Source organism: Lepidochelys kempii, chromosome 9, assembly GCF_965140265.1.
Source record: "Lepidochelys kempii isolate rLepKem1 chromosome 9, rLepKem1.hap2, whole genome shotgun sequence".
In the NCBI taxonomy this organism is placed as follows: Eukaryota; Metazoa; Chordata; order Testudines; family Cheloniidae; genus Lepidochelys; species Lepidochelys kempii.
In genome coordinates this window covers 3,690,949-3,718,724 of record NC_133264.1, presented here as the reverse complement: position 1 = coordinate 3,718,724, position 27,776 = coordinate 3,690,949, and the positions used below count along the sequence as shown (strand labels likewise).

The 27,776-nt window shown below is 44.5% G+C and overlaps 2 protein-coding genes across 6 annotated transcripts; one reads left to right on the top strand and one right to left on the bottom strand.

The window, feature by feature from the left end:
• Positions 1-1,138: 1,138 nt before the first annotated feature.
• CLDN16 (claudin 16) lies at positions 1,139-13,676 on the top strand. Of its 3 annotated transcripts, XM_073359042.1 has the most exons (6): positions 1,422-1,484; positions 3,255-3,411; positions 6,184-6,286; positions 9,956-10,120; positions 11,050-11,241; positions 12,021-13,676. In XM_073359042.1, exons 2-6 carry the CDS (start codon positions 3,358-3,360, stop codon positions 12,158-12,160), a joined length of 654 nt encoding a protein of 217 aa, XP_073215143.1. In that variant the 5' UTR covers positions 1,422-1,484; positions 3,255-3,357; the 3' UTR covers positions 12,161-13,676. The 3 variants fall into 3 exon arrangements, with proteins under 3 accessions (XP_073215141.1, XP_073215143.1, XP_073215142.1); XM_073359040.1 differs by lacking the exon at positions 3,255-3,411 and having other exon boundaries at positions 1,139-1,484; XM_073359041.1 differs by lacking the exon at positions 1,422-1,484 and having other exon boundaries at positions 2,997-3,411.
• Positions 13,677-19,681: 6,005 nt separating this feature from the next.
• TMEM207 (transmembrane protein 207) lies at positions 19,682-26,220 on the bottom strand. 3 transcript variants are annotated; one of them, XM_073359039.1, is made up of 6 exons: positions 26,099-26,220; positions 24,072-24,109; positions 23,572-23,616; positions 21,948-22,090; positions 20,997-21,130; positions 19,682-20,274 (listed from the first exon to the last, which is right to left on the bottom strand). In XM_073359039.1, exons 1-6 carry the CDS (start codon positions 26,171-26,173, stop codon positions 20,272-20,274), a joined length of 438 nt encoding a protein of 145 aa, XP_073215140.1. In that variant the 5' UTR covers positions 26,174-26,220; the 3' UTR covers positions 19,682-20,271. The 3 variants fall into 3 exon arrangements, with proteins under 3 accessions (XP_073215140.1, XP_073215139.1, XP_073215138.1); XM_073359038.1 differs by having other exon boundaries at positions 19,682-21,130; XM_073359037.1 differs by lacking the exon at positions 20,997-21,130 and having other exon boundaries at positions 26,099-26,219.
• Positions 26,221-27,776: the final 1,556 nt, after the last annotated feature.

The window sequence follows — 27,776 nt, the reverse complement described above, 5'->3', positions numbered from 1 at the left end:
AACTGTCTGTTCAGGCGTGTGAGATTAAAAAGGGCTTGTCTACACTGTGGCGCAGGGTGGACTAAGGGGGTATGACCTGTAGAGTATGCTAATGTGCAGCACTCGAACTGCCCGTGTAGACCCTGCTGGCATGAACTAAAAGGTACCAAGTGAGCATAACGTAGTCCTGGTCGAAACTGAACTGCATAAACAGGAGCTACGTACCTTTTCGTTTGCACCAGCATGGTCTCCATGGGACAGTTAAAGCTAGTGCTCTCTGCAGTTCACATCTCCATTGTCTGGACGGCGCTACCATGTAGACAAGCCTTAAATAAAACGCAAATCATTTTTAACAGTCTGAATACAAATCACTTTCTTTCTCAAAGAACCAGGTTTAATGACATGCTCTCTCTCATATCAGATCGTACCAGCTGTCTACTCATCTATAGCATCCTTCAGGTAGAACAGGGTAGACGGGACCTGAATTTCGAATGAAGAGGATGAGCAGACGAAAAAGCTTTTAGAAGAATTTAGCCCTTCCATCATATGGGTCTGAATTCAGATTGTGACCAACCTCGAGCTCACGGAGCTTGGATCCCACTTTTTGATTTGACTCATTTGCAGTGTCCAGCTCCAGATCTGAGTTCACCCAGGTAGGGGTGTTCTGTTCACTGGGGGGAAAGAGCGCGTTGGGTTTTTGTCTCCTAAAGATCTCTTTCCTTTTAAAGGTAACAGAGATTTCCATACTGAATCAGATCACTAGTGCACCTAGTCTAGCATCCTGCCTCCAGCAGAGACCAAGAGGTATCTGATGATTCAAAGGAAGGTAAAACCTAGCCTGTTTTGTAAGTGCACCTTATCAATTGCCTAGTGCTTTAATATGAGAGAGAGAGAGAGAGAGAGAGAGAGAGAGAGAGAGAGAGAGAGAGAGAGAGAGGCACATTCCTTCCTGATCTCTAGCAATTAAAAAGACTTCTATCCTGAAGCTTACATTTTGATTCCTTTTCTACCACTTCCCTACTCTTAGACAAGCTGCAAATTGTACCAACCCTGACCATCATTCCAAGGAAGTTTTGGACTCTTTAATTGCCTGCATGCACTTTCTGCATAACTTGAGTTGCTTTTGCCCAGCCATAGCGAGTTGTACCTGAACACATCTGATTGGTTGCAAGGGCTCGGTTGCTTCGGATGACCTCTCAGACCTTCCTCCTTTGGTTGCAGGCAGTGTGTATTGTTCTCGCAGCAACATTAAGTTTTGTACAGCTGAGCATTAGTGTTTGTAAAAGAAAAGGGAACTTCACTCGCTTGATGGCCATTGAAAGACAGGAGCAGTGAACTGAGCCCAGAGGTGGCGTTCTTTTCTGCCCTGGACGTGCTGGACACTCATTGGGATGAGGTATCTTCTCCAATATGTCGCGTGTTTCTTCGCCTTCTTCTCTGCTGGGTTTTTGATAGCAGCCACCTGGACAGACTGTTGGATGGTGAATGCTGACGACTCACTGGAGGTAAGGTTGAGATGAGGGTGATCCAGGCACTGCAATGGGAACGTTCCTTTGGAAACCAAAGGGGACAGTCATGCTCCTTGGGGACAGGCAATGAAAAGCCACATCATGAGAGCCCAGCAGATCCACCTTTTGGAGGCTAAAACACCCGCTGCGGTGATGGGGATATGGTACAACCCACTCAGAGGCGACATTGATATAGGGAACCTCCATCTATAGCGAAAGGCTGGAAATAGTTTAATGAGCCAGGGGTAAATGGCATGGATTTCTCCATGAGAGGCTGCCAAGTGTCACTGCCGTCTGATTTTTCCGTTTACCCATCTGTAAGGAAACAAGCTGCCAGGTTGCTCAGGAATCCTGCAGACTGACCCTGCCAAGAAAATGGAGAGAGTGTAGGCATTAGGCCCCTGGTAGCTCCTGCTAGCATCATTGTTCTGCTGTTTCTCATACTTTCCCCCCATTATCTTGGGTGAAAAGCAGCTAATGACTATGGAGAGTGGTATTTGCTCTAGCAAATTGCTTACTGCGACCAACTTCACAGCACAGAATCTGTTCTTAGCGTCATGGTGTAAATGCAGAATAACCCCATTGGCTTTAACAGCTTTCCTCTGGATTTGCACCAGTGTAACAGAGCACAATTCAGCCCTATATTTCCAGTCCACATGGATACTCTGGATTGGTTGTTTTCTCCTCGCTTTGTGAATTCTATAGATCAGCCTCTGTAGGTGTGTACCTCTGATCTGCGTGGCTTTCCCCCTGACAAGACAAACCCTAATAGCCTCAAGGCCTAGGCCCTATGGTGATTGGTGCTCATAGATATATACTGTGGAAAGAAACGAAATGATAATGTTCAGCATGTCTAAGTATTAAGCTCAGATACATTGCAGAACTGATCCCCAGCAGGTGTAAATGGATGTGGTCCACCTATACCAAAGCTGGCCCTGGATTTTCAGTCTATTGTTTTAGCTCTTTTTTAAATGTATTGCAGGCAGATGTGAAAAATCTGAAGTCATTGGCAGCTTTTTCTCTCCTTGTCTCTAGCAGCAGATGGCTTGAATTTGAAGGGGCTTGGAAAGTTTAAAAGACAACAGGGAGACACCAGAATCTAGCCATTTACAGTAAAGCACCTAAACCTATTGATTGCATCATAACTATATTGTGCCTCGATATTCATTTTTCACAGAACTGAATTCGTTTTGAATAAAACAATTCGTATAAAGGATCCAGCCCATGAACAAAAGGCTTTTTAACCTTGTCTTCACCCTCCAACTGGGTTTCACCTAGGTGCTCCATTAACGCGGAGCTGGATTAATGGTAGCCACTATTCTCACGTACCTGCCCTGAGCGTGAATACCAAACCACGCAGCAAAGTGCCCCCAGCGTTAATACCTGATAGAACGAGCATCTTAATTCCCTTAATGAGCTTATTGCCTCTCTAAATATGGGCATGCAGGTAAATGATCAATTGCCTGGGAGCTCGGAAATTGACATTGCTCCTGGTGACATTGCTCAGCTGGCGACAAAGAATCATTCAATCAGCTTTCGGTTTGCAGGGAGAGGAGCTGTGTTTTCAGGAAGAATCCCTGAGCACGTTTTATTCAGGGCTGTTAGTTTGAGCTGGAGTTAGGTTTCCTTCATTGTGCGTCTCACTACGCATGTTGCTGGGTTGGGATAGCAATACCCGAGAGCAGGGGGTCCCAAACTGGGTACATGTACCACTGGGGGAACATCAGCTTGTTGTTTCCTCCATTCACTTCACAACCATCTTTTAAGAAAGTGGAACATGAACCAATGACGTTTGGGAGCTGCTGGACTAGAGGCTCACTTCACTTGGGATAAGTTTGAACGGGTCTCCGAACTCTCACGGGCCCGGAAAATGCTTCAGAAAAAGCTCTCTCGGGGGACGTCATCCCTCTCTGGTTTCAGCCAGGTTAGAAATTATTATTAATATTTGTATTGTATTCTATAAAGGTTCTTCTACTATATTCATCACTGTAGTATCTGAGAGCCTTCCAACCATGTGTTCAGTGACATCTGTCATGTGTTTGGTCTCTCGTCCTCTCCTTAGGGGGGAAGTGTGTGTAGTGCAGTGTTTTATCTTGTCATTTCTAAAATGCTCTCTAGATCTAGAGACATGCATTGCTGTATGTTTATGTTAGAGAAGACATGTCAGAAATGCATCTTACAGGTGGCGCTGAAGGTGGAGAGTTTTAGATCCTGGGAAGTTTTTGTTCCACAGTCTTGGCCCGGCCCCCAAGGAAGTTCTGTCTTGCTGCCCAGATGAGCTTTATGCTGATGGTAGAAATTTCCTTTGCGCCAGAGGAGCGGAGTTGTCGACACAGAACCAGGGCCCCATTCTGCTAAAAACGGTGCAAACAGATAAGGTGGACACAGCCTTCGCCCTGCAGACAGAGACGTTTGGTTGCCATTCTCTTTATTAACCAGGGAGGCGCTCAGGGACTGTTGTGATGACAGCTGTGTCAGTACCTAGATAAATACAATCTAACTGACAAGCTGAAAAGACAGACAACACAGGAGAGGTGGGGGGAGACCAGTATAGTGAAGGAAGTTAACAGAGTTACCCCAGCATAAAGCTGGCGTAGCCCAAGGATGAAACAGGCGCCTTACAATAGAGTGCCGATTAGCCCCATGCTCTCCTCAACCTAGCCAGGGTTAGATGGCTCACTCCGTATTGGCACTGCAACAGAAGTGAACCTGGGGAGGAGATTTGAATGGGGAGCGGGGAGTGGCCATACGGGTACAGTCAGGGAAGGCAGCGCAGAGGTCAGAGGCACCATGGAAGACTGCGGGAAGACAGGAGCCTCTCTCAGGGTGTTTTGGCCTTGCCAGTGCTGTCTGAATGAATTCAGGGCCAGGAGAGGGGGGGTGACAGTCAAAACACACCAAGACACACAAAACTTTGATTGAGCTCTCTTGGGCTAGCAAAGGGCTCGGTTCAGATTTCAGGCCCAGGGTCGAGTTTTGCACATAAAGGCGTGGATTCTCCATGGGCGCTGGTGAGTCCTGAAGCCCTGCAGGGCTCTAGATTTGGAGTATAGGTCTATCTGAAATCATTCATTTTGAAGGCGACACTTAAGTTGGGGGGGGCGGGGGTCTGACTGTAGGCGGTAGCTGTTCTCAGGATGAGTTGGCTGAGTGGCAGCCTGGGTCTCTGCTGTTCTCTGCCTGTGGCACGCAACAGGTTAGCATCCTGAGGACTGCGATGCTGCGATGCTCTAACACAAGTTATTGGCCTATGATCTCATGGTCCCTTAAGCTCTCTCTCCTAGGTGGAATATGAAATGGAATGTGTCTAAGTGTAAAGCATTGCACTTGAGTATCAATATACCCCTTCTAAGGGTAGCCTAAATGACCATGGCTTAGCTAATATGCTAGAGGGAAAGGACCGGCTGAACTGACAGAACCAACATTGAAACTCTCAGTCCAGTGTGTAATAGTAACGAAAACTAGTAAGGTACTGTCTTACGCCAAGAGGGGTAGGTTATATACCCGGCCATAGATGTACAGAGCGTTCTCTTTCAGTATAGTGTGGTATCATTTCCCCGGCTCAAAAGATTACAAGTTGTGTAACATGTCCTATTAACTGGGTTGGTACCTGTTATTATCTGACTACAGTTAAGGCTGATATTTGGGGCATGCTGCCATCCAAAAAAGTAGATTTGTCTCAACATCCAAACAAGAGGTACTGTTCCTCTTTCCTACGGGAGTTACTCTTTTGTTAAACTAGGCTGGGATTTATCTGGCAGCCGTAATGCAGACTTGAGTCCAAGGCAGCACAAACGTTAACCCAGCTCCCTGCTATATGTACGAGCAATGTCAAGAATACACAAGAGGTGCTTAATTCCTGTTGGCATATTTACAGTGCTAACAGAAATATCTTCCGTGTTCGATTGACTTAAGGAGGGCTGGACGGGAAGGCTCAGGGGGCTGGGAATGGTGAATGACGTCAACCCGAGTTCTGGTCCCAGGGCAAAAAGGCAGCCTGGGGGAAGTCAACATTGTTGCTGGCCACCTTGTCCACGCACTCAGGAGAGGACCTCAGTCCCTGAGGATGTCAGTCCAGCCGCTGTCGCTCCCACTAAGTTCATTTTGAAACATGAAACCCCAAAGCACAAGCCATGGGACTTTTCTCCCTATCAAATTCCTGGTGGCGAGAGGTAAAATTGTACGGAGCAGAATCTTCTTAATTTAAAGCAATGTTCACTCAGAATGAAGTTATACAGTGACTTTTCAGTTCCAAGTGTGTTCCAAGCATGTCGGTAACCGCCAGCCGGGGGCTTGATTCTGGAAATGGCAAAACTCTGATTGTCATTGACGATTTGTATTGCTGTAGACTCTAGGTGTCCCAGGCACGGACCAGGACTCCGTTGTGCTAGGCACTGTACAAACAGTCCCTGCCCCAAAGATCTTACAATCTAAGCGTAAGAGAAGAGACAACAGATGGCGGCAGACAGGGGAGCACAAGAAAACAATGAGACAATACGGGTCAGCATGATAAGGAGTAGTCTCAGTACACTGAACCCTTTCACCTGAGCAATCGTCCAGTGATGAAGACCAGACCCTGTGGAAGTCAATGGGAGTTTTGCCATTGACTTTGCTGGGCTAAAATTGCTCGCGCTCCCTCCTCTGGCTCCTGCTGTTTTGTTTGGGTCTGCTCACGCCCTGCTTTTTTTACTTCTAGGTGAGTACGAAGTGCCGTGGCCTGTGGTGGGAATGTGTCACCAACGTGTTCGATGGGATTCAGACCTGTGATGACTATGACTCTATATTTGCTGAGCACCCCTGTACGTATTCTTCAGATTTTGATCACAAACTGTGGAGGTAGAAAACACAGAATCATAGAACCATAGGGTTAGAAGTGTTCACAAGGTCATCTAATCCAGGGGTTCTCAAACTGGGGGGTCGTAAGGTTATTAAGGAGTGGGGTTGCGAGCTATCAGCCCCCATGCATGCCAGGGCTCCAGCTGCGAGCCCGAGGCCTTCAGAGCTGTGTGTCCAGAGAGCAGCAGCTGCTGGCCAGGCCCCAGCTCTGAAAGCAGCACCCCCCCAGCAGCAGCGCAGAAGGAAGGGTGGCATGGTATGCGTGGGGTCATCACTCTTTTGAGGGGGGGTTGTCACAAGCCTGAAATATTTTCAAAGGGGTTCCCAGCCAAAAAAGTTCGAGAACCCCGATCTAGTCTAACCCCCTGCTAGGATGCAGTGTTTGTTACAGATGGCGATCCAGCCTCCTTTGGGAAACCTCCAGTGAAGGAGCTTCAAACATCCCCCTTTCCAGGGACAGATTTTGTATGGCCGGTTCCATAGGCGATTTTTTTCATATTTCACAATGTAAAGCTGATTTGATGCTCTTAGAAACCTGAAGACTTAGGGCTTGTCTTCACTGCAAATTTAATGAGTTATAACTCGAGAGCTCTCCCTAACGCCAGTCCTGTCCACACACAAGAATCCTTAACTCGAGTGTGATGATGCTTTAAACTTGAGCCAGTCGACCCATCACGGGGGCTAGCTAACATTTGAGCGAGCACAACTCATCAGCCGCTAACACGACTGCTCAGAAGTGTGGACGCAGGCTTGTACCGCTCAAATGCTGCTAGGCCTCCAAGCCTTCCCACAATTCCCACATGTGCCCCGAAAGGACAGACAAGTTCTCCCACAATTCACTGGGAAAGAATTCGTACCGTGGCTCAGCTTATGGCAGAATCATGGGGTATGGCCCCTGAAACCTTTGAGCCAGCTCCAGTGTGGACACAAACAACTCAAGCAGGATTTTGCAGTATGGCTTCTCTCTCTCGAGTTAAGCTAACTGGAGAGGAGTGACTCCAGTTATCCACTTGGCTGTGAAGACAGACCCTTAGGTGGGGCACGGGCCTTGCGCTGGCCATCTGTACAGGGTCAGCTTCACCTTCTCTGTCTGTCAGGAGAACCTCCATGGAATGCACAGCTGGCTGGGATGCTCAGGGCAAGATGACGCCCTCTCCCCTGTTTCTGGCTGCCTCCACATCCCACTAAAAGGGCCTCAGCAAAGGGCTGCCCTTGGTGCTTGCTCCCATCCACTGGATGGATTGCTAACCTTCCCCAGTTCCCCTCTACGTTCTCTGGTCTCACACTGCTGCTATTGCTGGGCTGCCCTGCTAGCCAGTGGGCAGACAAGTGAGCCTCTTAGAATCATAGGATCATAGGACTGGAAGGGACCTCGAGAGGTCACCTAGTCCAGTCCTCTTCTCCGTGTCCAAAACTCAGCACAACAGCCCTGTACAGGAAAGCACTGAAGCACGTCCCATGGACTTCAGTATTGCTGAACAGCAATTGATCTAAGCACATGCTTAAATGCTCTGCTGACATGGGGCCCCTGTGAGACCACTGCTGGCACTGATCTGCAAATCAGGCAGAAGGAGATATTCCTAGAATATTAGCTCAACTCCACCACCTGCAGAGTCAAGAATCTGGCTGTACCCAACCCCTGGGCCAACTTAGACAGCTGGGGCCTGATTCAGGAAAATTCTTAAGCACATGCTTGAATTTTGTTGTACAAGGGCCTTAAACAATAAGGCCTGACCCCAAGGCTACTGAAGTCAATGAGCGTCTGTTTGTTGCTTTCAATGGGCTTTGGTATTCAGCCTTGGCCATGAGCAAGGCTCATAGCACCCGCAGGGTCATGCCTCCTCTCTGTGGCTTGAAAGGGATGGGGAAGAGTCTTTGAAAACAAATGTGTCAATGAAAAGGAGCTTGTAGTTGATGATTGAATTGACAGGCGTGTCAAAAAGCCACTCAGAGACCCTGAACATAGAATGTGGAGTCAGAAATATCCAGAGTTCATCTCAGTTAATTCAGTTCAAATGTAAGTTGATGCACCAAAATCTTGGGATCGTGGTCCATTTCTGAAGCAATGTCCAGTACATATTTGTGATTGAAGAAAACCAGCAGATATCCACTTCCACCCCTAGAAAAGATCATTCAGGGCCTTTCCTGGGTTCCCAAGGCTTTGTAATTCCTCCCTATATAACACAGATTAAGCACAACTGAGGTTCCTCCTTTCAATCCATCTCTGTTTCATTCTGGTTTTGAAAAAAACCCGACAATGCCAAAGAGTTGCAGAAACCTCAGGCCTTTGAGAAAAGATCCCTCACAGCAACTTTGAATGCCAAGGCAAGTGGACAAATTCAACCCTGGAAGTATGAAGAAAATTGATTATTTTTGCAAAATATTTCATTTGGTTTTGTGGGTAAAATCCTAAATTCTCTTTTTTTTTTCACTTCCCTGTGGGAAAAAATGGTACAGAACTGGGAATTTACCCACCAAAACAAAATTACATATTTGGAATATTTTTTATTATTTTCTATTTAATTTTGAAAGTTTTGTTATTGAAAAAAATCACAAAAAAAGTTTGAATAAAACAAAGTAAAAAACCCACCAAATTTCTTTTGAAACATTTCAATGAGCCCTGGAGAACAGGCAGCCAGGCGTTCTCTTCTGTTTGAATTTCTCTTTTGACAAGAGAGGATGATGGCTCCGTACACTGATCTAGATACTACCCCCCACCCGTGCACACAGTAATAATTCCTCAAGGTAATATCCCCTAAAAATTACAGATGAGCCCAAACCAAATCCCTGGACCAAAAAACACTTTTAGAAGCAGCTTTTGATATTAATGAGATCTTCTTGTCCATACCCAGGGCAGTGTAAAGTTGTTCCTTATTGGTATGCCCTTGATCATCTGCACTTGAATATTATTGCATGACCTACATGAATCACCTGTGCAGTAGTATCTCTTCATCTTCCAGTCATTCTTATCCTTGAAGCATCTATGGTTAGGTTAGCCACAGTGCAGTGGGATTAATTGGGGATGTGTCACCAGTTGGGGGAAGAGGCCTTCTTTATTAATGTCCAATATACAAACAAAACTACAGATAACTAGCATCAAAGTGGGCCTGTCAACTACCGTCATCCAGGGTGTGACATCTCAATGGTGGGGCCTAACACTGTGATGCTATCCAAAAGATGGGGTGAAATTTACTTGGGTCTCTTAATCATTTTAGAGTGCTGCATAACAGCTACTCTCTTTTGGGGATTAAATGTGGCTGGGAAGTGGCAGATGTCAGCTGATCACCAGACCCAAGGTTTCACGCAATTCCCCTTTCTGGAGAGATTCAGCTACCCCGGTGCTTTGATTTCAATGCGCGTGTCTGGTGAAGACACTCTGTGACGATGGCAGAGCACTCTCCTGTTAGCGTAATTACTCCACTTCTGCGAGAGACGGAAGCTATGTCCCCAGTGTGGACAGCGCTTAGGTTGCTGTCACTTGTGTCACTTGGGGCGGGGGTCTTTTTCACACCCCTGAGTGCCATAAGTTACCTCGACTCACATGGTAGCGTAGACCTGCCCCTAGTTCTTTAGCTTTTAGGATCCTGGCTGTATCTTCTTGCTGCACTGCAACCCCCTACCCTGTCCTGCAGTGAAGCTGGTGCTGACCAGAGCCATGATGATCACAGCAGACATCCTGGCGGGGTTTGGATTCGCTTTCCTGCTCCTGGGACTTGACTGTGTCAAATTCCTCACGGACGAGCCCACCATCAAGCTGCGCATCTGTCTCGTGTCTGGAGTTACGTTGCTCATAGCAGGTATTTGTCCAGTGCGGTCACATGATCATGGATGGCCCGATTAAAAATAAATAATTAGTGCAAAGGAGTGAGAGTAGTTTAGTGGGCAGAGACACATGCTCTGAGAGGAAGCATGGTCCAATCATTAGGTCACTACCCAGAGGACCGAGTTCAATTCTCTACTATGCCACTGACTTTCTTTGTGACCCTAGGCAAGTTACTTAGCCTCTCTGTGCCTCAGTTTCCCATCCGTAAGATGAGAATAATAGCACTGCCCTGCCTTAGCCTCACAACAGGGGTAGTCTGGGGCTCACAATATTAGAGTGAGATTCTTAGATACTAGCTTGATGGGGGCCAGAGAAGTAACTAGGATAAATAGATGCCAAGTTATAGCACTGGCTCACTGTCGACAAAGTCACTTTGTCTATTTGGAGTTGCACCAATATTAAAAAAGCTCTCCCAGTTTCACTGTATCCACAGATATAAAGAATCTAATGCCAATCACTGGGAGGTTTATGTATACATGTGCTTATAACGTGCTCAGAGATCCTCTTCTGTATGGCCCAGTGCGTATTAGAGCTAATCTAAAAGCCCTTTGCGAACATTTTGTTGGCAATTTCCTCCAGATCAGCTACAAGTTGATAAACAAGGGACGGTGGGGCGGGGGAGAAATTGCATAGATATATAATCCCCCCCCAACACACTTTTAAGCAAAGTTTTCAAAATTTGAAAGATATCAACCAGCTAGAGTGTCCATAGCACATCTGAGAAAGCAAACCCATTGAATATAAACTGCCCTTGAGTACACATGGGACACACCAGATGAAGTCAGCAGGAGCTAACGGGAGTGTTAGGAGATGGCAGAGTATACTCCAGGAATTGTATAGTCACGGTAATCACCTTGACCTGTCTGACAGCTCTCTCTGGTGCTCTTCTCTCCTGCCCTGCAGGCTTCCCAGGCCTTATCGGCTCAGTATGGTATGCCCTTGGGGTGTACATGGAGCGCTCCTCCCTGATTTTGCACAATGTGTTTCTGGGCATCCAGTATAAGTTTGGCTGGTCTTGTTGGCTCGGAATGGCTGGGTCCCTGGGCTGCTTCTTATCTGGGGCTGTGCTCACCTGCTGCGTGTATCTCTTCCGAGGTAAGACCCAACGGCATCAACTAAACACAGTAAAGACAAGGTTAATAATCTCTTGGGAGCTGTTACACATACACATGCCCAGAGTGCTGGAACGTTGCTTATGGGGCATCTCTGAGACAGAGAGGAGAGCTCAAGTCTGTGAGTCCATTAGACCCTTGAACTCACCGCTGAGAATACCAGTGTGGTTCTGACTGCTGGGATGTGGATCCTTAGCAGTTTCGAACAGGACCAAGATTCTTCACACATTTCCTATAGCCCTCCAGAGGCCTACCAGAGGCTACTACCTTAGGACCACTCCTGATCTGACTGCATTGGAGAATGTGGTGTCTAGGGATCACTCAGTACTTCATGTGCTCACAAGAGATCTGCTGTGTTCTGTGTCTGTTTCCTTCCAACTGGCTGTGCAAAACCACAAGAACTTCCCAGCACCCTGCCCAGGTGCTCTGTCTGGGAAGCTCAGCCCTTAAAGGCCCAGTCCCCAATATCACAGAGTCTATATAAAAAACTTAATCTCCTATCTAGCATCATCATGTGTGATGGTTAAGTGTGCATCAGCGTTTTGCCTGTAAAATGGGGATAATAATACTTTACCCATCTTTGTAAAGTGCTTTGAGATTCTCAGATGGAAGATGAGATCGAAGCGTAAAGCACAATGTTGTTATTGACCTTATTAACAAATTGGAAGCATCATCATGCTGTATTCTGAGGGCACTTTGCTGATGGAAATGGCTGGGTCATTGCTAATCAGATTTTCCTCTTTCTTTCCTTTTGCAACACAGATGTTGGCTCTGGGAGGTTCTACTCCTCTAATTCCTTGAGGAAGATGTATTCCCCCGCTGGAACAACTGTGGCAAACACATACTATCCATCGTCTCAGACAGCGACTGCCAAAATGTACGCAATGGACACCAGAGTGTGAGGCGCAGGAAACGAGGAGATTAGTGCTCTGCTTTTATTTTGAACTGCTTATTCAGAGGCCTGGCCTGCAGCGTTTGTGAGCGGGATGCTAAGTCGTGCCTCACAGATACGTGCAGAATGGCCTGTATGGGGGCTTGAAATAAAATCATCATCTTCAGAAACAAAGCAAGAAAGCAGCTTCCAGGAAGGATCGTGAATGCAGGACTCCCACTGGGTTGCGTTCTGAGAGGTGCTAAATACCAGCTGAATTCCATTAATTTTGCTGTTCAGCCTCAGTCAGAATTTGGTCCATTGACTTCACTGTGAGTTGAAAGAAATCAGCTCCTTGCTGGCCTAGGCACCTTGTAGGCATATTCTTAATATTTGTGATTCTGTTCATAATAAATTGTAAACCTGCAATATTGATTTATAATATTTGTACATCTGCATTTATAATTCTTCTATTTGACATAATTGTAAATCTGCAATATTGATTTACAATTCTGTATTAAAGCTTGCAAACTGTACCTTGCAAACCGCTCAATTGGCTCTGCTTTCTCTGAATTGATACTTTCTCTCACTTGTTATTAAGATTGACGCTTGTAAAACTAAACCGCTCAATTGATTCTGCTTTCTCTGTATTGACGCTTTCCCTTGATTGTAATTGAGATTGACGCTTATAAATGTAAACCACTCAATTAACATTACTTTCTCAAATGGTTATGTTCAATTGGCTTTACTTTGCAAAGGATACTTTGTGATGGAGATTGACATGCTTTTTTGTAACGCCCGCGAAGAGCCGCTAATTGGAGCGGCGCTCATAGAAATGTCACATAGAGACTCCAACCCTCTATAGTTTGGATCAGGAATGTTAAAAAACGGGGAGTCTCAAATAAATAACACCTTTGTATGATAAAAGAAAGTCAATACGAAGGAATGTTAAGAGACAGGGAGTCTCAAATAAAATAACAATACTCGGTGAAATGAGAAATGTGTTTTTATTAAAGTAAGGAATGTATGTGAATGAATGGTGGGTTTTGAATAATCAGGGAAGTGCCAGCCTAGGAATTTAACATCAATTGGCCAAAGAAGACACCAGGTGGAGACAACCAGAGAACCCCACCGGAGGGCAAACTGGGATCCACCCGACCAATTCAAAGGATGAAGAAAGCTGATGAGCACCTGACAGCCATCCTGGAGCCGTCATGACTATCAATATGACAAAGCAAATTCCACGGGCTGGCACAAGAAGAAATTCCTATAAAAATGGACACTAAGGACTGAGAACTTTGAGTCTCCGGTTCTGCCACTACGCTTCAGGAGCATCGGATACGCATCTGACATGGACTCGGCTCCACTCTCGTATACAGGTTACCTGGCCAGTGCTCTGTCACGAGCAACTTCTAGGCTGGTAACTAGAACCCCTATGCAGAGCTGGTATGAGTGAATGAATGAATATATATATATAGTTAAGTAAGGAATAAGTAACAATATGACAGTGTGAGTTTTATATTTCTTTTTATTATATTTACAATAAATGTGGCATTTTGCCTTGTCCCTTTAATAAGATCCTGCTGGTTTTTATTTTATTGGTACAACAACCTACATGTTGTATAAAGAAACCAAAACAATAAGGGCGGGGGGGGGGGGATAAATCACAGAGCTAATCCGTGTGTGATAAGGTGCTGACAGACCAGGGGGACCACACATATGAGCCTCTGCTGAGAGGCGGATGGGCCGCCAGGTCGACATCTGGAATCCATGTAGCCAGGACATAGGTGTGTCCTCTCCTTGACAGCAACAACAGATCAGTACAGAAGGGAACGGGCTGTACTAACCTGCACCCTCCCCTGCCATCTGTGCCTTCGGGCTTGCCCACAAATCACCAGCTGGAGCAAATGCTGTTTGCTCAGATTCATTCTACCCTGCGAAATGCAAATCTCTTCACCCAATGTCGAGTAGCTGATCAGTCAACCCATTTGGGATTCTCTGTTGCCCAGCTCTGGAAATCCTAATTCAGTACTTAACCATTCCTTTCCTGCGTTACACAAGGACAACATGGGTGAGGATGTAGAACTGGCCTTGTCTCATGATGAATGGATTGACTAGGAGCTGATATAACCGACTGTAAAATCCCTTTGATCTGAACCCTCTTTAAATCAAAACACTTCCTTATCCGAGTCAGAGCTATTTTACTGGGCATGAAATCTACAGCCCTTATGTCGGGCGTGGGTAGGCCTTTCTTCATTAGGGAAAAAAATGGTGTTTTTAACAAATTCACTAACACAAGTTAAATCCTAGTGTAGGCAAGGCAATTTTCAACACGGTTGCTAGTCACAGCAGACGGTGGGTGGGATCCCAAGTTTAACTCACCCAGTTCAGCAGGTGTTAAGCCGACACTCCTTGTCTAGCCGAGAGTTTTAGAGTGTGTGTTTGGCGTATGTTAGCTAATGTGACAGCATTGCATTTTACCCCCATCGAGACAAGGTGCTGGGCACATCCTCCGACTATTGGAACGGCTCTATTGGTCCAAGGGACATGATGAGTGTCCTTTAGGTGTATAAAGACCAGTGCTTTATGGAAAAATACCCATCGTTTGTAAATAACCCCTTTGATTAGTTTATTTCCTTCCCTGTAAGTAGATACTGATTTCCAATTGCAGCACACCCAATAAAATGGTCTTGCAATAAAACAATTAAATCTGTATTACCTATTCTTTGCCTGTAATATTCCACCCTTTCATTACTTTCCTCAGCCTCAGTTCACCATGTAAACAATATAGTTTGTTGTGACAGCTTATGATTAAACAATTTGCTGATGCAGAGGTCTGTATCCGCAAAAAGAAAAGGAGGACTTGCAGCACCTTAGAGACTAACCAATTTATTTGAGCATAAGCTTTCGTGAGCTACAGCTCACTTCATTGGATGCATGCAGTGGAAAATACAGTGGGGAGATTTATATACACAAAGAACATGAAACCGTGGATGTTACCATACCAAACCTAGGGTTGTGAGTTCAATCCTTGAGGGGGCCATTTAGGGATCTGGGGCAAAAATTGGAGATTGGTCCTGCTTTGAGCAGGGGGTTGGACTAGATGACCTCCTGAGGTCCCTTCCAACCCTGATATTCTATGATTCTACACACTGTAACGAGAGGGATCAGGTAAGGTGAGCTATTATATATTTAAATATAGTGTTTCCCTCCCCACCTGTTTTCATGAGTTATTTGCACCAGGCTCTGGTGCTTTTATTAGAATGAGGATGTGGATCCAGTGAGCACAGTTTTACTTAAACATTTTAGAATCAAAATGAAACACACACTGCGAAACACATGTAATTTCCAGTCCCCTCCTGCAGGATTTTCCCATGGTGGTGGGAGGAGAGGAGAGGTGCTTAGGTGATAGTCCTGCTAGATCATGATCTGTGTGATATAGATAACGTCCCTCCTGGAAATGAGGGGCAAAAGGCAGAGGCATAAATAGGAAGAGGCTTTAGGAAGAGGTCTGGTCTCTGATGATCGCTAACACTGGATCCCACTGCATATCACCGTCACTTGCTTTTCAAGATCTAGGAGCCTTTGCTGTGAGCTTTACATGCATCTGTGTTTTTTAACCTGTTCTTAATGCTTCCAAATGGCAAACACTTCTGAAAAGAAAATCCATACAGAAGGAGCATTCATACAGGCTGCTTTCTGCATCGATGAGTTCCAAGAATGTGCAGCAGTATAAGCAAAAATGAGATTAGCTTGCATAACACAACGACTAAACAACAGGCCCTGGGTGCCCCACTTCTTTAAAGGGGAAACCAAAAGGCTTTTTACCTGTTAAGGTCGCCAGGATATTGAGTTCTTCCTGCAAATGTTGACAGCATTTAATAATAGTGAACAAATATATAATAATAAATAATACTGCTTAGCACTTGGAGTGATTTTGTCTTCAAAGCTTCTCAAGTATTAAGAAATTCAACTCTTAACAGGCAGGTGAGTTCTATTATCCCCATTTTACAGAGGGGAAAGCTGAGGCAGAGGGGTTAAGTGACTAGTCCAAGGCTACAGAAAAAATCAGTGTCAGAACTGAAGACACAACCCAGGTGCTCCTGGCTCTCAGTTTTATGTGCACATCAATAGACAACACCTTCCTTTTATAGATTTGAAGCATTATTAAGAGATACTTGAGCCCCTGTGCTGTGTGGACTGAGCTGACTTCAATGGAGCTCTCTTTGGTGGTGCAAGTATCTGGTGTCAGGGGGCTCACGGCAGAAACATGGCCTTAGTTTTGAAACTAAGAAAGGAACCAAAGAAAAACGTGTTTCAGCTTCTTTGCAGCATGCAGCCCAACAGACCTCCTGTAGGGCTAGATCCTGCGGTGCTCAGCACTGTCAAAGGGAGCTGAGGGCACCTTTCCAAGGGTATCCAAGACACACTTACAAAGTTGAGCCCATACTTGGATTAGCATCTTCAGCTCAGATTGCGAAAAAGCTTGAAATCCTGCCATCTAATGGCCCAGAGAAAAACAGCCACCTACGTCTGTCCTGCAAAATTGATTCCCCGTCCTCTCCCTCTACCCAAAAGACACCATCAAACAAATCATTCTAGACTAAAATACTGAGTCTTCGGATTGAGCTGGAAAACAGATCAGTGAGCATTTCTGTTATTTCCTGTTTTTTTGCATGTTGCTTGTCATTCTTGATTGATTTGCAAAGTAAATGCAAAGTAATGCACATTGGAAAACATAATCCCAACTATACATAAAAAAGAAAAGGAGTACTTGTGGCACCTTAGAGACTGTTACTGAAACCAACTATACATATAAAATGATGGGGTCTAAATTAGCTGTTACCACTCAAGAAAGAGATCTTGGAGTCATTGTGGATAATTCTCTGAAAACATCCACTCAATGTGCAGCAGGAGTCAAAAAAGCGAACAGAATGCTGGGAATCATTAAGAAAGGGATAGATAATAAGACAGACAATATCACATTGCCTCTAGATAAATCCATGGTACACCCACACCTTGAATACTGCGTGCAGATGTGGTCGCCCCATCTCAAAAAAAATCTATTGGAATTGGAAAAGGTTCAGAAAAGGGCAACAAAAATGATGAGGGGGTATGTAACAGCTGCCATATGAGGAGAGATTAATAAGACTGGGACTTTTCAGCTTGGAAAAGAGATGACTAAGGGGGGATATGATTGAGGTCTATAAAATCATGACTGGTGTGGAGAAAGGAAATAAGAAAGTGTTCTTTACTCCTTCTCATAACACAAGAACAAGGGGTCACCAAATGAAGTTAATAGGCAGCAGGTTTAAAACAAACAAAAGGAAGTATTTCTTCACACAACTCACAACCAACCTGTGGAACTCTTTGCCAGTGGATATTGTGAAGGCCAAGACTATAACAGGGTTAAAAAAAAAAAAAACTAGATAAGTTCATGGAGGATAGGTCCATCAAGGCTATTAGCCAGGATGGGCAGGGATGGTGTCCCTAGTCTCTGTTTGCCAGAAGCTGGGAATCGGCAACAGGGGATGGATCACTTGATGATTACCTGTTCTGTTCATTCCTTCTGGGGCACCTGGCATTAGCCACTGATTGAAGACAGGGCACTGGGCTAGATGGACCCTTGGTCTGACCCAGAATGACCGTTCTTATGTTTTTGTTTTCTCTTTGGAAACATCCCCCCAATATGTCCAGTCTGTATTAGATTTTGCTCAATTTTGCATTAGATCCAAAAGGCCATTGTGGCTTTTCCATCCAATTTACTGTATTTATGACTTTATTATTCAATCCTTGAATGGAGTGTTGAAGTGAAAGCCTCACTGTGCAGCCTTCCTCATGCCACTCCTTCATTTGCATCCTACTGGACCCCAGGCAATTAATCCTTCTACAGTTCATTATTTATTCACTATCAAGACTTAGCAACAGCAGATCCCAGAGCCAAAATATTCACCCCCTTATTGCCTTCCATGGTTTTTTCACATGATTTCCATTTCATTGCATTGTTAATATGCAGTGTCAGTTACGTTAGTTGGAAGGCAGTTATGGAGTGTCATCATTATTTCTCAGCTCACTATTACATCTGAAAGACAGAGATTTTTCAGCTGATACTTTATAAAAAAATGTCTCGTCTTCCATTGTAACTCCTGGAAATAGAGCTCAGCCAAAGAGAAATATCTTCATCATGGCTGAGTGCTGCATGGGAACATAAGGCACAAAGTAAAGTGACTGTTCTCTGGAGAGACCACCTAGGGAACTCATTCCACCCATGCTGCTCTGGGGCAGCTCGGAGGGGCCAGGGACTGAGCGAAGAAATGCAACAGTGGATCTGCTACTGGATGGATCCACAAACCTAAATGCCTCCATGTAAGTAAGAGTAACTGTCATTATCCCCATTTTACAGACAGGGAAACTGAGGCACTGGACAGTGACATGACCAAGGTAACACATCATATCTGTGGCAGAGGGAGGAATAGACCCCAGGCATCCTGGCTCTGAGCCCAGTGCCTTACTCATTACCCAACACTGATTCTTGTGGGGCACATAGAGATTCCAGCTATTATGACAAACCACTGGTCATAAGCGGTGTAGCTGTTCCACGCCAAGCTCACCAATGGGGAGGAAAGTTCTTTTGCTCAAACCCTCTTGGATCCATGCCCTGGTGTACTTTTCATGGGGACAAATGCTCAGCCCTCCCGCAATGTTACACTGGTGGACGGTGATAGATTGACAACTCCGGAGAGGAAGGTCTTCCATTTGTCCACTGCACATGTACAGCATGGGGAGTGACAGTGACCGCTTTCCCCATGCTTCAATACCCTGATGGGAACCGAGCTCATCCTGGAGTGCATCCTGACCTGGCTTGAAGGTTGTAGGTTGCCAGCATGAGTAGACGTGTGTCTGTGTGTATGAGAAGTTATATACCCAGCCCAGGCAGGGTAGAGTGTCAAAAGCAATATGAGTGCAGTGAGGTTCCTTAGAAAGGCAAGGTGGGGGAGGGATATATTTTTTATTGGACCAACTTCTGTTGGTGACAGAGAGACACCTGTTGAGCTACACAGAGTTCTTCTGCCGATCTGGGAAAGGAACTCCCAGCCTCAGAGCAAAATGCAAGTTTCCCTACACACTTCCCAGATGTCACCAGTATCCATTGGGTATATGCCTCTGATGACCTTCCCCTTGTAGATAATCCAGTGAAGTAGAGAGCAGTGTCAAGCATAACTGGCTCTTGTGGGCTGGGAATTTCAGATCAGTGAGCCAGACAAGGGCAGCAAGGTACCTTGGCCCAAGGTCTTCCTCATCCCCCCATGAAACAAAAACACCCCATACAACCGCATTGAGCCTTTTAGCGGATGGACCCTTCCCCCACACAAGCTGCTCCTGGCACCCCCGTAGTGTTAAAGCCGGCTGCCCGGCGGTATTGTGGTCACATATGTCATCTCACAATCATGAATACGTCACAGCCTATTTCTGTGACTCTCGTTTTCTTTATCCCACAGCATTGTGGGGGTTATTACGGCAGATCGAGTATGCCACTGAACACAATGGGGTTAAACCATTTTATTTTTTGAATAACAAAAGCACCAAAATGTGAAACAAATCAAATTTTAAACCCCCGCAATAACACAGCAACCCTAACCTGTTCTCTGTGGCAAGCTCAATTTTGATGTGACCAAAAAGCCCCTTAATCACTATTGATAGTCTGTATCGCCCTCTGCTGGAAGTTGGCCTGAAGGTGGGTTACTTGAATCTTGTGAATAAGGTATTCAAAATAGGGGTGTATAGTGAAAAACTGAACTCTCCTGGCTTGTTAGCCACTCCAGTAATATGACTAGAAGGCGACATTCAATGAAATTAAAAGCAGCAACATATTTAGAACCAAGTAAATAATAATAAGTCAATAATGCTTTACGCAGAATAAAATACAGACCACCTATGGAGTTCACTGTGTTCGATTAATTATAAGCTATTGTTATTTCTAAGCCAAAACCAGAATCCTGGATCTCAGCACCTGAGAGGTTGGGAAGTCAGCAGGCCTGGAGCGTGGCAACGGGAAAGCAGGCAGTGGTCTCAAAGGCTGGTCCCCTTCCTGCCCTTTGGGGCTGGGCCGGCAGACAGAGCTGCGGGCTGACCACCATTCCTTTACTACAGTGGAGACAGTCACAATATTAATACTGAAATCAAGAGTATTTACATCAACTGAAAATAACCAAAGCAACATTTTAATTTGGTTCCGGCTGCACATGCCATGGTTCATGCTTTTCCTCTGCCGCCTTTAAAGCAGCTGTATTTTGCACTATCTGTGTCTTTTAAACCATGCTACACATTTCACGGGAGGCAAACAGCCCTTCACTTACATGGGGAATATTTACACCGCACTGCACAGTAGAACAGTGCAACTCTTAACGCCACGGGTGCCATGCTGGCTCGGTGCCAAATGACTGAAGCAAACCCATCTCTTTCTGCCTTGAGAAGCCACTGCCTAGTCATTTCCGAGCCTTCGCTCCTGAAAGGCAGTGAGTTGCAAGCACAGGGGAGGAATTAGGATATTTAATAGGCTAAATGTTCAGGCTGAACCAAAAATGCTCGGTACAGACAGACCTAAACTTTGGAGGAGCCTGAAGTTCAGATCCAGATCTTCAGCCTGCAGGGCCAGTGAAAACTTACTCTCTGCCGTGCAGTCCTCTGGCGTATGAAGGAAAAGTGGGTGTTGTTCTATTGGCATGTCGTTTCCCCTTTTAAGTTAAAAATAAAATACTTCCTCTGTCTCCCCTTCAGCCTTCTGGCTGATTCTGTTCTCACACTGGTGTCAATCTGGAGTAACACGGGGGGGAGGGGAATGAATCAGGCCCCTAGTGTTTGCCTGCCTTCATAATATCCTCGTAGGAAGGAGGCGATCCAGTCCCTCTGGTGCCGACGCGCAGGGCGGGAGAAGGGCACAGGTCTGGGTTTGGAGAGTGGGCGTGCACCCCGGAAAATGCACACGGGGAAGCATCACTTACTGGGAAGAGAAAAATGGAGCTTTTCTTGGTAACCATACGCCAGCCTTGAGTGAAACCACACATGGGGGACCGAGGTGACTGTGTGGGTGGGTGTGTATGGAGGGGGGGGACCTGATGATGACTTGAGAGCTACATTAGCTGGAGATATTGAAGTATCACGTGGCTCCAGTCACTTGAAAGAAAATTAGAAGAGAAATCTGCCGTGTCCATGTAGCAGCTGCAGCTCAGTGCTCTGGGACCAGCTAACTACCCGTTGTGGGTTGGGGAGCTCTGAATTCAATCTGCCAACACTAGGGGAGCCAAGCGTTTGGTCTGGTGTGGTTTCCCCAGAGAGTCTATCGTTGACTCTCACCCCCTGGCCCAGGAAGCTACCAGGGTTTCCTCTTGGATTATCAGGGCTCACGCACTCAGCCTGATGGGACATCCTTGGGGTTTCTTCTGAGGGGTGATCATTTAAGATCTGATCCAATGCCTATTGAAGTTAATGGAAATACTCTTAGATATTCTAAGAGACCAGCCCTGGGTGCACGGTGGGAGGGGCTGAGCACAATTAACCCAGTGCCTATGTGCCATTGTGACAATGTTCCAATGAATCTAATGATTGTTTTAAATGCCCCATGAGATGGACATCTCTCCAGGAAGGAAGCCCAGGGCAGTAACTCTCATCTGGATGGGAGGCAAGATCACTGAATTGAATGCAGCATCACTTTACCTATGGAGTCAGTGATCTATGGCCCTGCCACTGAGTTTGGCGTGGACCCGACAGGAGCAGGTTTAGCAATGAGAAGCCCCGCAAAGATCTAAATGGAGACTAACCACCAAGAGAATCGGAGTCACTGAGTGCAAACACGGCAAGTGTGCGCCGGGAGGGGAAGCTGCTCCGTTGTTTCAGCCAGCACTGCAGGCAGAAGAGAATCCCACAGGACAGGATCGTGGCCAGAAAGAATAAGATCAGTAACCTGAGGCCGAGACACAGACATGGAACAATCAACAGCAGGTGGTAACTGCAAATGGTTTCAGAAATGAGAGGCAGGAGGGCAGGGTTTTGGGAGACTGAGAAGATTTGATCTGCAGAAGAGAAGAGACCTGCTAACTAAGAGAAGGGCAAAGTTGGTCCAATTATTGAAATTCTCTTGCACAAAAAACTTCAAATCATTTACTGCAAAACCTCTTTTTTGTGTCGGGGAGAGGGGGAGTTTTTGGACCAGAATTGCACAGACTGTTGCAGCCAGTGGTCAAAGTCCCATCAGTTGCTCCTGTGCTTTGGATCATAGAATCATAGAATATCAGGGTTGGAAGGGACCTCAGGAGGTCATCTAGTCCAACCCCCTGCTCAAAGCAGGACCAATCCCCAACTAAATCATCCCAGCCAGGGCTTTGTCAAGCCTGACCTTAAAAACTTCTAAGGAAGGAGATTCGACCACCTCCCTAGGTAACCCATTCCAGTGTTTCACCACCCTCCTAGTGAAATAGTGTTTCCTAATATCCAACCTAGAGCTCCCCCACTGCAACTTGAGAGCATTGCTCCTTATTCTGTCAGCTGCCATCACAGAGAACAGCCGAGCTCCATCCTCTTTGGAACCCCCTTTCAGGTAGTTGAAGGCTTCTGTCAAATCCCCCCTCATTCTTCTCTTCCACAGACTAAATAAGCCCTGTTCCCTCAGCCTCTCCTTGTAAGTCATGTGCCCCAGCACCCTGATTGTTTTTGTTGTCCTCTACTGGGCTCTCTCCAATTTATTCACATCCTTTCTGTAGTTGGGGGCCCAAAACTGGATGCAATACTCCAGAGGATCAGGTCCTCCCAGCTGGCTGGCTTTTTTCTGAAAATTTAGAATTTTTGCAAAAACACTTTTCATGAAGAATTTTGCTTTTTTTTCCATTAAAAATGTCCAGCTGATCCCCTCTGCTGTCCGCAAACAGTGAAGGGGATGTGGAAAAATGATCCAGTCAGGTCAGAACACAAAATAGTGGGCTTAAGCACAGAAAATTCAGATGAAATGTGAGGAGAAATGTTCCTTGCTATCAATTGCTCTTTCCATATCTATAACTGGGTGAATTTTTTCAGTCAAATAGTTTATTTGCTGAAAAATGCAATTTCAGGTCAAATTAGGCAAATACTGTCAGTCAAATAAAAAATGAAAAAAAATTTAAAAAGTCAAAACGGTGCAGTTCCACAATTTCAAAATGAAACCTGGCAACTTTTTGTTTCAAAATGGCATTTTATTTTTATTTTATTTAGAAATTTAGCTAGATTTTTTTTTAAAGGGCAGCAACATCCAAAAACATAAAAAAACACAAAACAAAACCCAGACCTCACAAAACCAAAAATACTTTAATTTTGGTTCTACCCCAAATTAAATTATTCACTCAGCTTTCCTGTCTATATATCAGTACAGACTTTTTTTTGCCAATTCTGTCTTTAGAATGGATCAGTACTCACCAGACATACCAGGCACTGAGGCTCTCCTCGTTGTAATTAACACACCTAGCAATTAAAGAAACAGACAACATGTTGGGACATGAAATCAATTGAAGTGCTGCCCTTAACCTGAGTGGTGGAAGAACCAGCACCATTAATGAATTTGTAGGAGTACAGCATTTAATTAATGGGATGTGTTTAAATGCAAATGTGTATAACTGTTTTCCTTCAAATATATTGTACATCACAATCATTCTTTCTATGTTAACAAAACAACAAAATTATACATTATCATAAGAAACAGCTCGGTATCTCCTCTTTGTATTTCTCTCTGTCTGAAGAAAAATTAAGCTCAAACAGCCATGGTTAGCATGCTTGCTATCCCTTTTTATATTAATGGTATGCACATGGTACTCTTGTTTAGAGCATCTAGATTATTTTGTGTTTCCTTACTTTGCATTGCCTGTAAAATTCCAAATACAAAATAAAAACCGGTGAGAATGTGGAGTGAGAGTACTTACGCTTCATCAGGGTCACATTTCGGATCAGAGTCTGCTAACTGAAACACACATGTAAATCAGTCAGGGCAAATACAGTATCTTATTAGTAGAATCCTTTTATATTTGAACTGAAAAGCACCTACAGACAAAGTTGGGGCCTGATCTTGAGACTGTTACTTGTGTGAGCAGTCCCATTGATTTTGTATGCCTAAGTAAGGAAGACTAATATTTTTGATAAAGGTTCTTGGATTGGGCCCATAATTTTTTCTGTTAATGGCCGGATCCAGCTCCTGTGGAAGGCAGCAGAAAGTCTCCCATCTAGTTTGATCAGATCCTTAGTTTTCTAATAACAGCTAGGAGAAAGACACCCTATTACGATGTTTAGTGTTAGTGGGTGAAGTATGTTTTTGCTAAGTGACATGTCAAAGTCCAAGAGCAAAGAGATACGAACAAGCATAAACAGAAATGTTTACAACACTGGCATTGATTTGTTATTCAAAATTGGTTACTGGACAGTTTCTGTGAATAATTGTGGGTGTGTAGCTCCTTTGCAAGATGTGTACTGTGAAGGTTCAATATTTGTCATTTGAGTCATTTTGGAATGTTTCTGTTCCATGACTGGAGGAATGTGCGACTCTTAGAATCAGGTTTTTGGTGTGAATCTTTGCAACTATGAATCTGAAAGTTGCTTTGGGGGAATATTTTATAACATTCACTTAAATCTGGCAAACAGTCCTGCCGCTAACTGCATCTTCCAGCTTATATGTGGAAAGTGAACAAAGCAGTTGAAAAACACAAGCTGAATCAAATCCATTAAAAATCTCAAATGAACATCAGTGGTAATTTTTGGACATATTTTCCCAGCTCTGTTGCAGAAAACTTTCAATCAAATATCAAGTTGCAGTAAAATAATGGTACAGTATAAATAAAATGAGACAAATTAGATTTAGAGCATAGATAAAAAGTTATGTATAATTTGCAGATAAGTACTATACTTCGTATTTCTTTTTGCATGTGTCTGACGGGCATATAAATTTGTGTCCTCCTTTGAGGCAAAACCGAAAAGGTCTTTTACATAAAAGACAGATTTCTATTTGGACAGATCACATATCACATTTCTAATTAGCAGGGATCAGTGTAAAAGCTATGTTGAACAATGCTAGCAACACCCCAAACAGCAAGAAATCATCTTACAAATCTATATAATGAGCCAATCCTGTCTGCATTGCCATTAACCTTGAAAGGAACAGAATCAGTCCCCAGGTATAACAAAAGGCCCTGTGTGTAACGAATCCTTCAGATAAAACACTATCTATGAAATTTCATGGATGATTTAAAATGAAATGGGGAACAGAAAGAGACCAAGAAAAATGAACTTTTCCAGATGTGCCCTTTTCAAATTGCGCTCATCTGCCATGTCAAACACACATGGTAGGGCATCATTTTTTAATTGTTTGCCTCACTTCTGCCAATTATGAGGAGAGCAGGTGAAAAAAACTAAGACCATTTATCACCAGGATCACGTGTGGCTGTGAGTGCTTTTTATGGCTGAATGAAGACATGTGACTTATCTTTCACATTCTTTAAATGTCTTAGTGTGAAGCCATCACTCCTTATGTTCCTGGCACACATAAATACCTGAATAACACTGTAGATAGATAGATAAACTGTCTTCAATGAAATCCTACTAATTCAGCTGGAGACATGCACTTTCTAATTTCAACAGCCATATATTGAATAAAAGGATTCATATACTAGAAGAAAAATATCAGTACATTAGATGGAATTGGTTGTGAATATAAAATCCCAACTACTTGGCAGGCCTTTACAAATATCTTTAAAATGTTTCAGAGTAACAGCCGTGTTAGTCTGTATTTGCAAAAAGAAAAGGAGTACTTGTGGCACCTTAGCGACTAACCAATTTATTTGAGCATGAGCTTTCGTGAGCTACAAAATGTTGTTATTGCCAAGTTATCCCAAGAATAAAAACATGCTCAACAGAGCCCTAAAATCAATCAAAGTCTGACCCCAGTAAAAGATTTTGTTACCTGGAATAATGTCAGACACAGGCCTCCAATTTCTGAGATCAGCCAGGTGAGACACGGAGCTTTGGGTCTCCACATTGTTAACAACAGAAACCCTTGTAAGGCTCTGTTTATAGCTGCAGCTATATGATCACATGTGATCTGGAACGTTTACACATCCCTATAAATTGTCCTTTGAGCAATGGAATACATTATCCAATAGTTCCTTGTGACTCTGGAATAATAGCCAGGGAATGAATGCTGCTTTGCATGAACACACTCAAATAGCCAGGAGTCCTAACTGAATATTAGTTTGAGGTCGGCACCTTGCAAATGTTCCGATCCTTTTGTAGCTTTCAAAAACTCCTGTTGCTAATGCCTGGTTCCATAGTAACACAACATTGTACATTTACCTGGACCTGCTGCAAATACAGGACTAAATCCTGCAGGCCTAAGTCGCAGGAAGAGGCCTTACACAAGTAATGTTGTTGACTTCAATGAGAGAGAGAGAGAGAGTAAGGATGGCTGGCTTACATCAACAGGGGGAAATCATGCTTGCTTGACTCATGCAGATAGTTCCATCAGCTTCAGTGCATCAGCAGAATAGAGTGAGCAGGGTATGGCACAGAGGGCTTATTTTTGGATACATATCCCTCTTTTGTTTGTATGCTTTGGGCTTTGGAGGTTTTATCCTTGTACCATTATTGTATCGCACATGATCTCAGAAAGAGCATGCATTTATTGGCTGTACTTCAGCTGTGAGAGGTACAAGGAAAGCATTTCCTCTAGGGCTGGATCCAAAGCTCACTGAAGTAAACTGGAAGATGTCCATTGACTTTGAAGAGCTTTGGATTGTGCCATTGATCTTTAATTTCTAACAGTGAAAGAAGCACTGAGAACTATTTCTTGAGCCTCCGGGGTTGTCATCCCCTTTCTCAGGGCAGATTCTGGCATAATTCCAAGTAGGAATAGGTGATCCAATTCAGATAAAAGTATAAACCAACCCAAATCTGTGCCCATCCCTCAAGATGAAACCGAGCCTTGAGAGTCAAAAGTTTGGTTGATTGTTCTTCGTTGTCATGTGACTGGCATCATCCTGATCTGGTTTGAACATGGCAGTGCCAAATTAAATAGCAGGAAAAACGATATTTCCACACTGCCTCCAGGCAGAGCTGAAGTGGGAAACAGCACACAGAGATCATGAGAACTGTTTTGTGTGAAATTTCAAACCCTCTTTTCCAGATCATAGAGGTTTGGTGAATTCAGGCAACGTAAGAACTGTATAATTATTATTATTATACAGTTCCACCCAGTCAGTGGTGCATTGAGCCGAGTGCTGTACGTACAGATAGCTAGAGACAGCACCTGCTTACAACCTAGACAGAGGAGATAGTCAAAGTATGCCCATTTTACTGATAGGGAACTGAGGCAGAGAGAGAGAGAGAGACCAAGTAACTAACAAGTCACAGGGAGTCTGTAGCAAAGCTCAGAATCAAGCCCCCACCAGGTGACTCTCAGGCCAATGCCTTAACCATAAACCCATCCTTCCTCCATACCAGGACAGGACAGGGTCCAGTCTAGTCAGTGTCTGTAGTTTGTCTCTGACAGTGGCCAATGCTAGCTGCTTCAGAGGAAGATGTAAGACCCACTTCAGTGTACCTAATACATATATAATGTTAAGATGGTTGAGTCTTCTTCAGCC

Bases quoted from the DNA above. Each gene is read 5' to 3' on its own strand.
- TMEM207 (XM_073359037.1), bottom strand. From the start codon at position 26,173: ATGTGGAGACCCAAAGCTCCGTGTCTCACCTGGCTGATCTCAGAAATT. The intron at 22,091-23,571 runs GTGAGTACTGAT...TCTCGGCCTCAG, and splicing joins CTCAGTGCCTGGTATGTCTG to GTTACTGATCTTATTCTTTC. The intron at 20,275-21,947 runs GTTAGTCTCCAT...TCTCCACTGTAG, and splicing joins TGACTCCGATTCTCTTGGTG to TAAAGGAATGGTGGTCAGCC.
- CLDN16 (XM_073359040.1), top strand. From the start codon at position 1,371: ATGAGGTATCTTCTCCAATATGTCGCGTGTTTCTTCGCCTTCTTCTCT. The intron at 10,121-11,049 runs GTATTTGTCCAG...CCTGCCCTGCAG, and splicing joins AGTTACGTTGCTCATAGCAG to GCTTCCCAGGCCTTATCGGC. The intron at 11,242-12,020 runs GTAAGACCCAAC...TTTGCAACACAG, and splicing joins CTGCGTGTATCTCTTCCGAG to ATGTTGGCTCTGGGAGGTTC.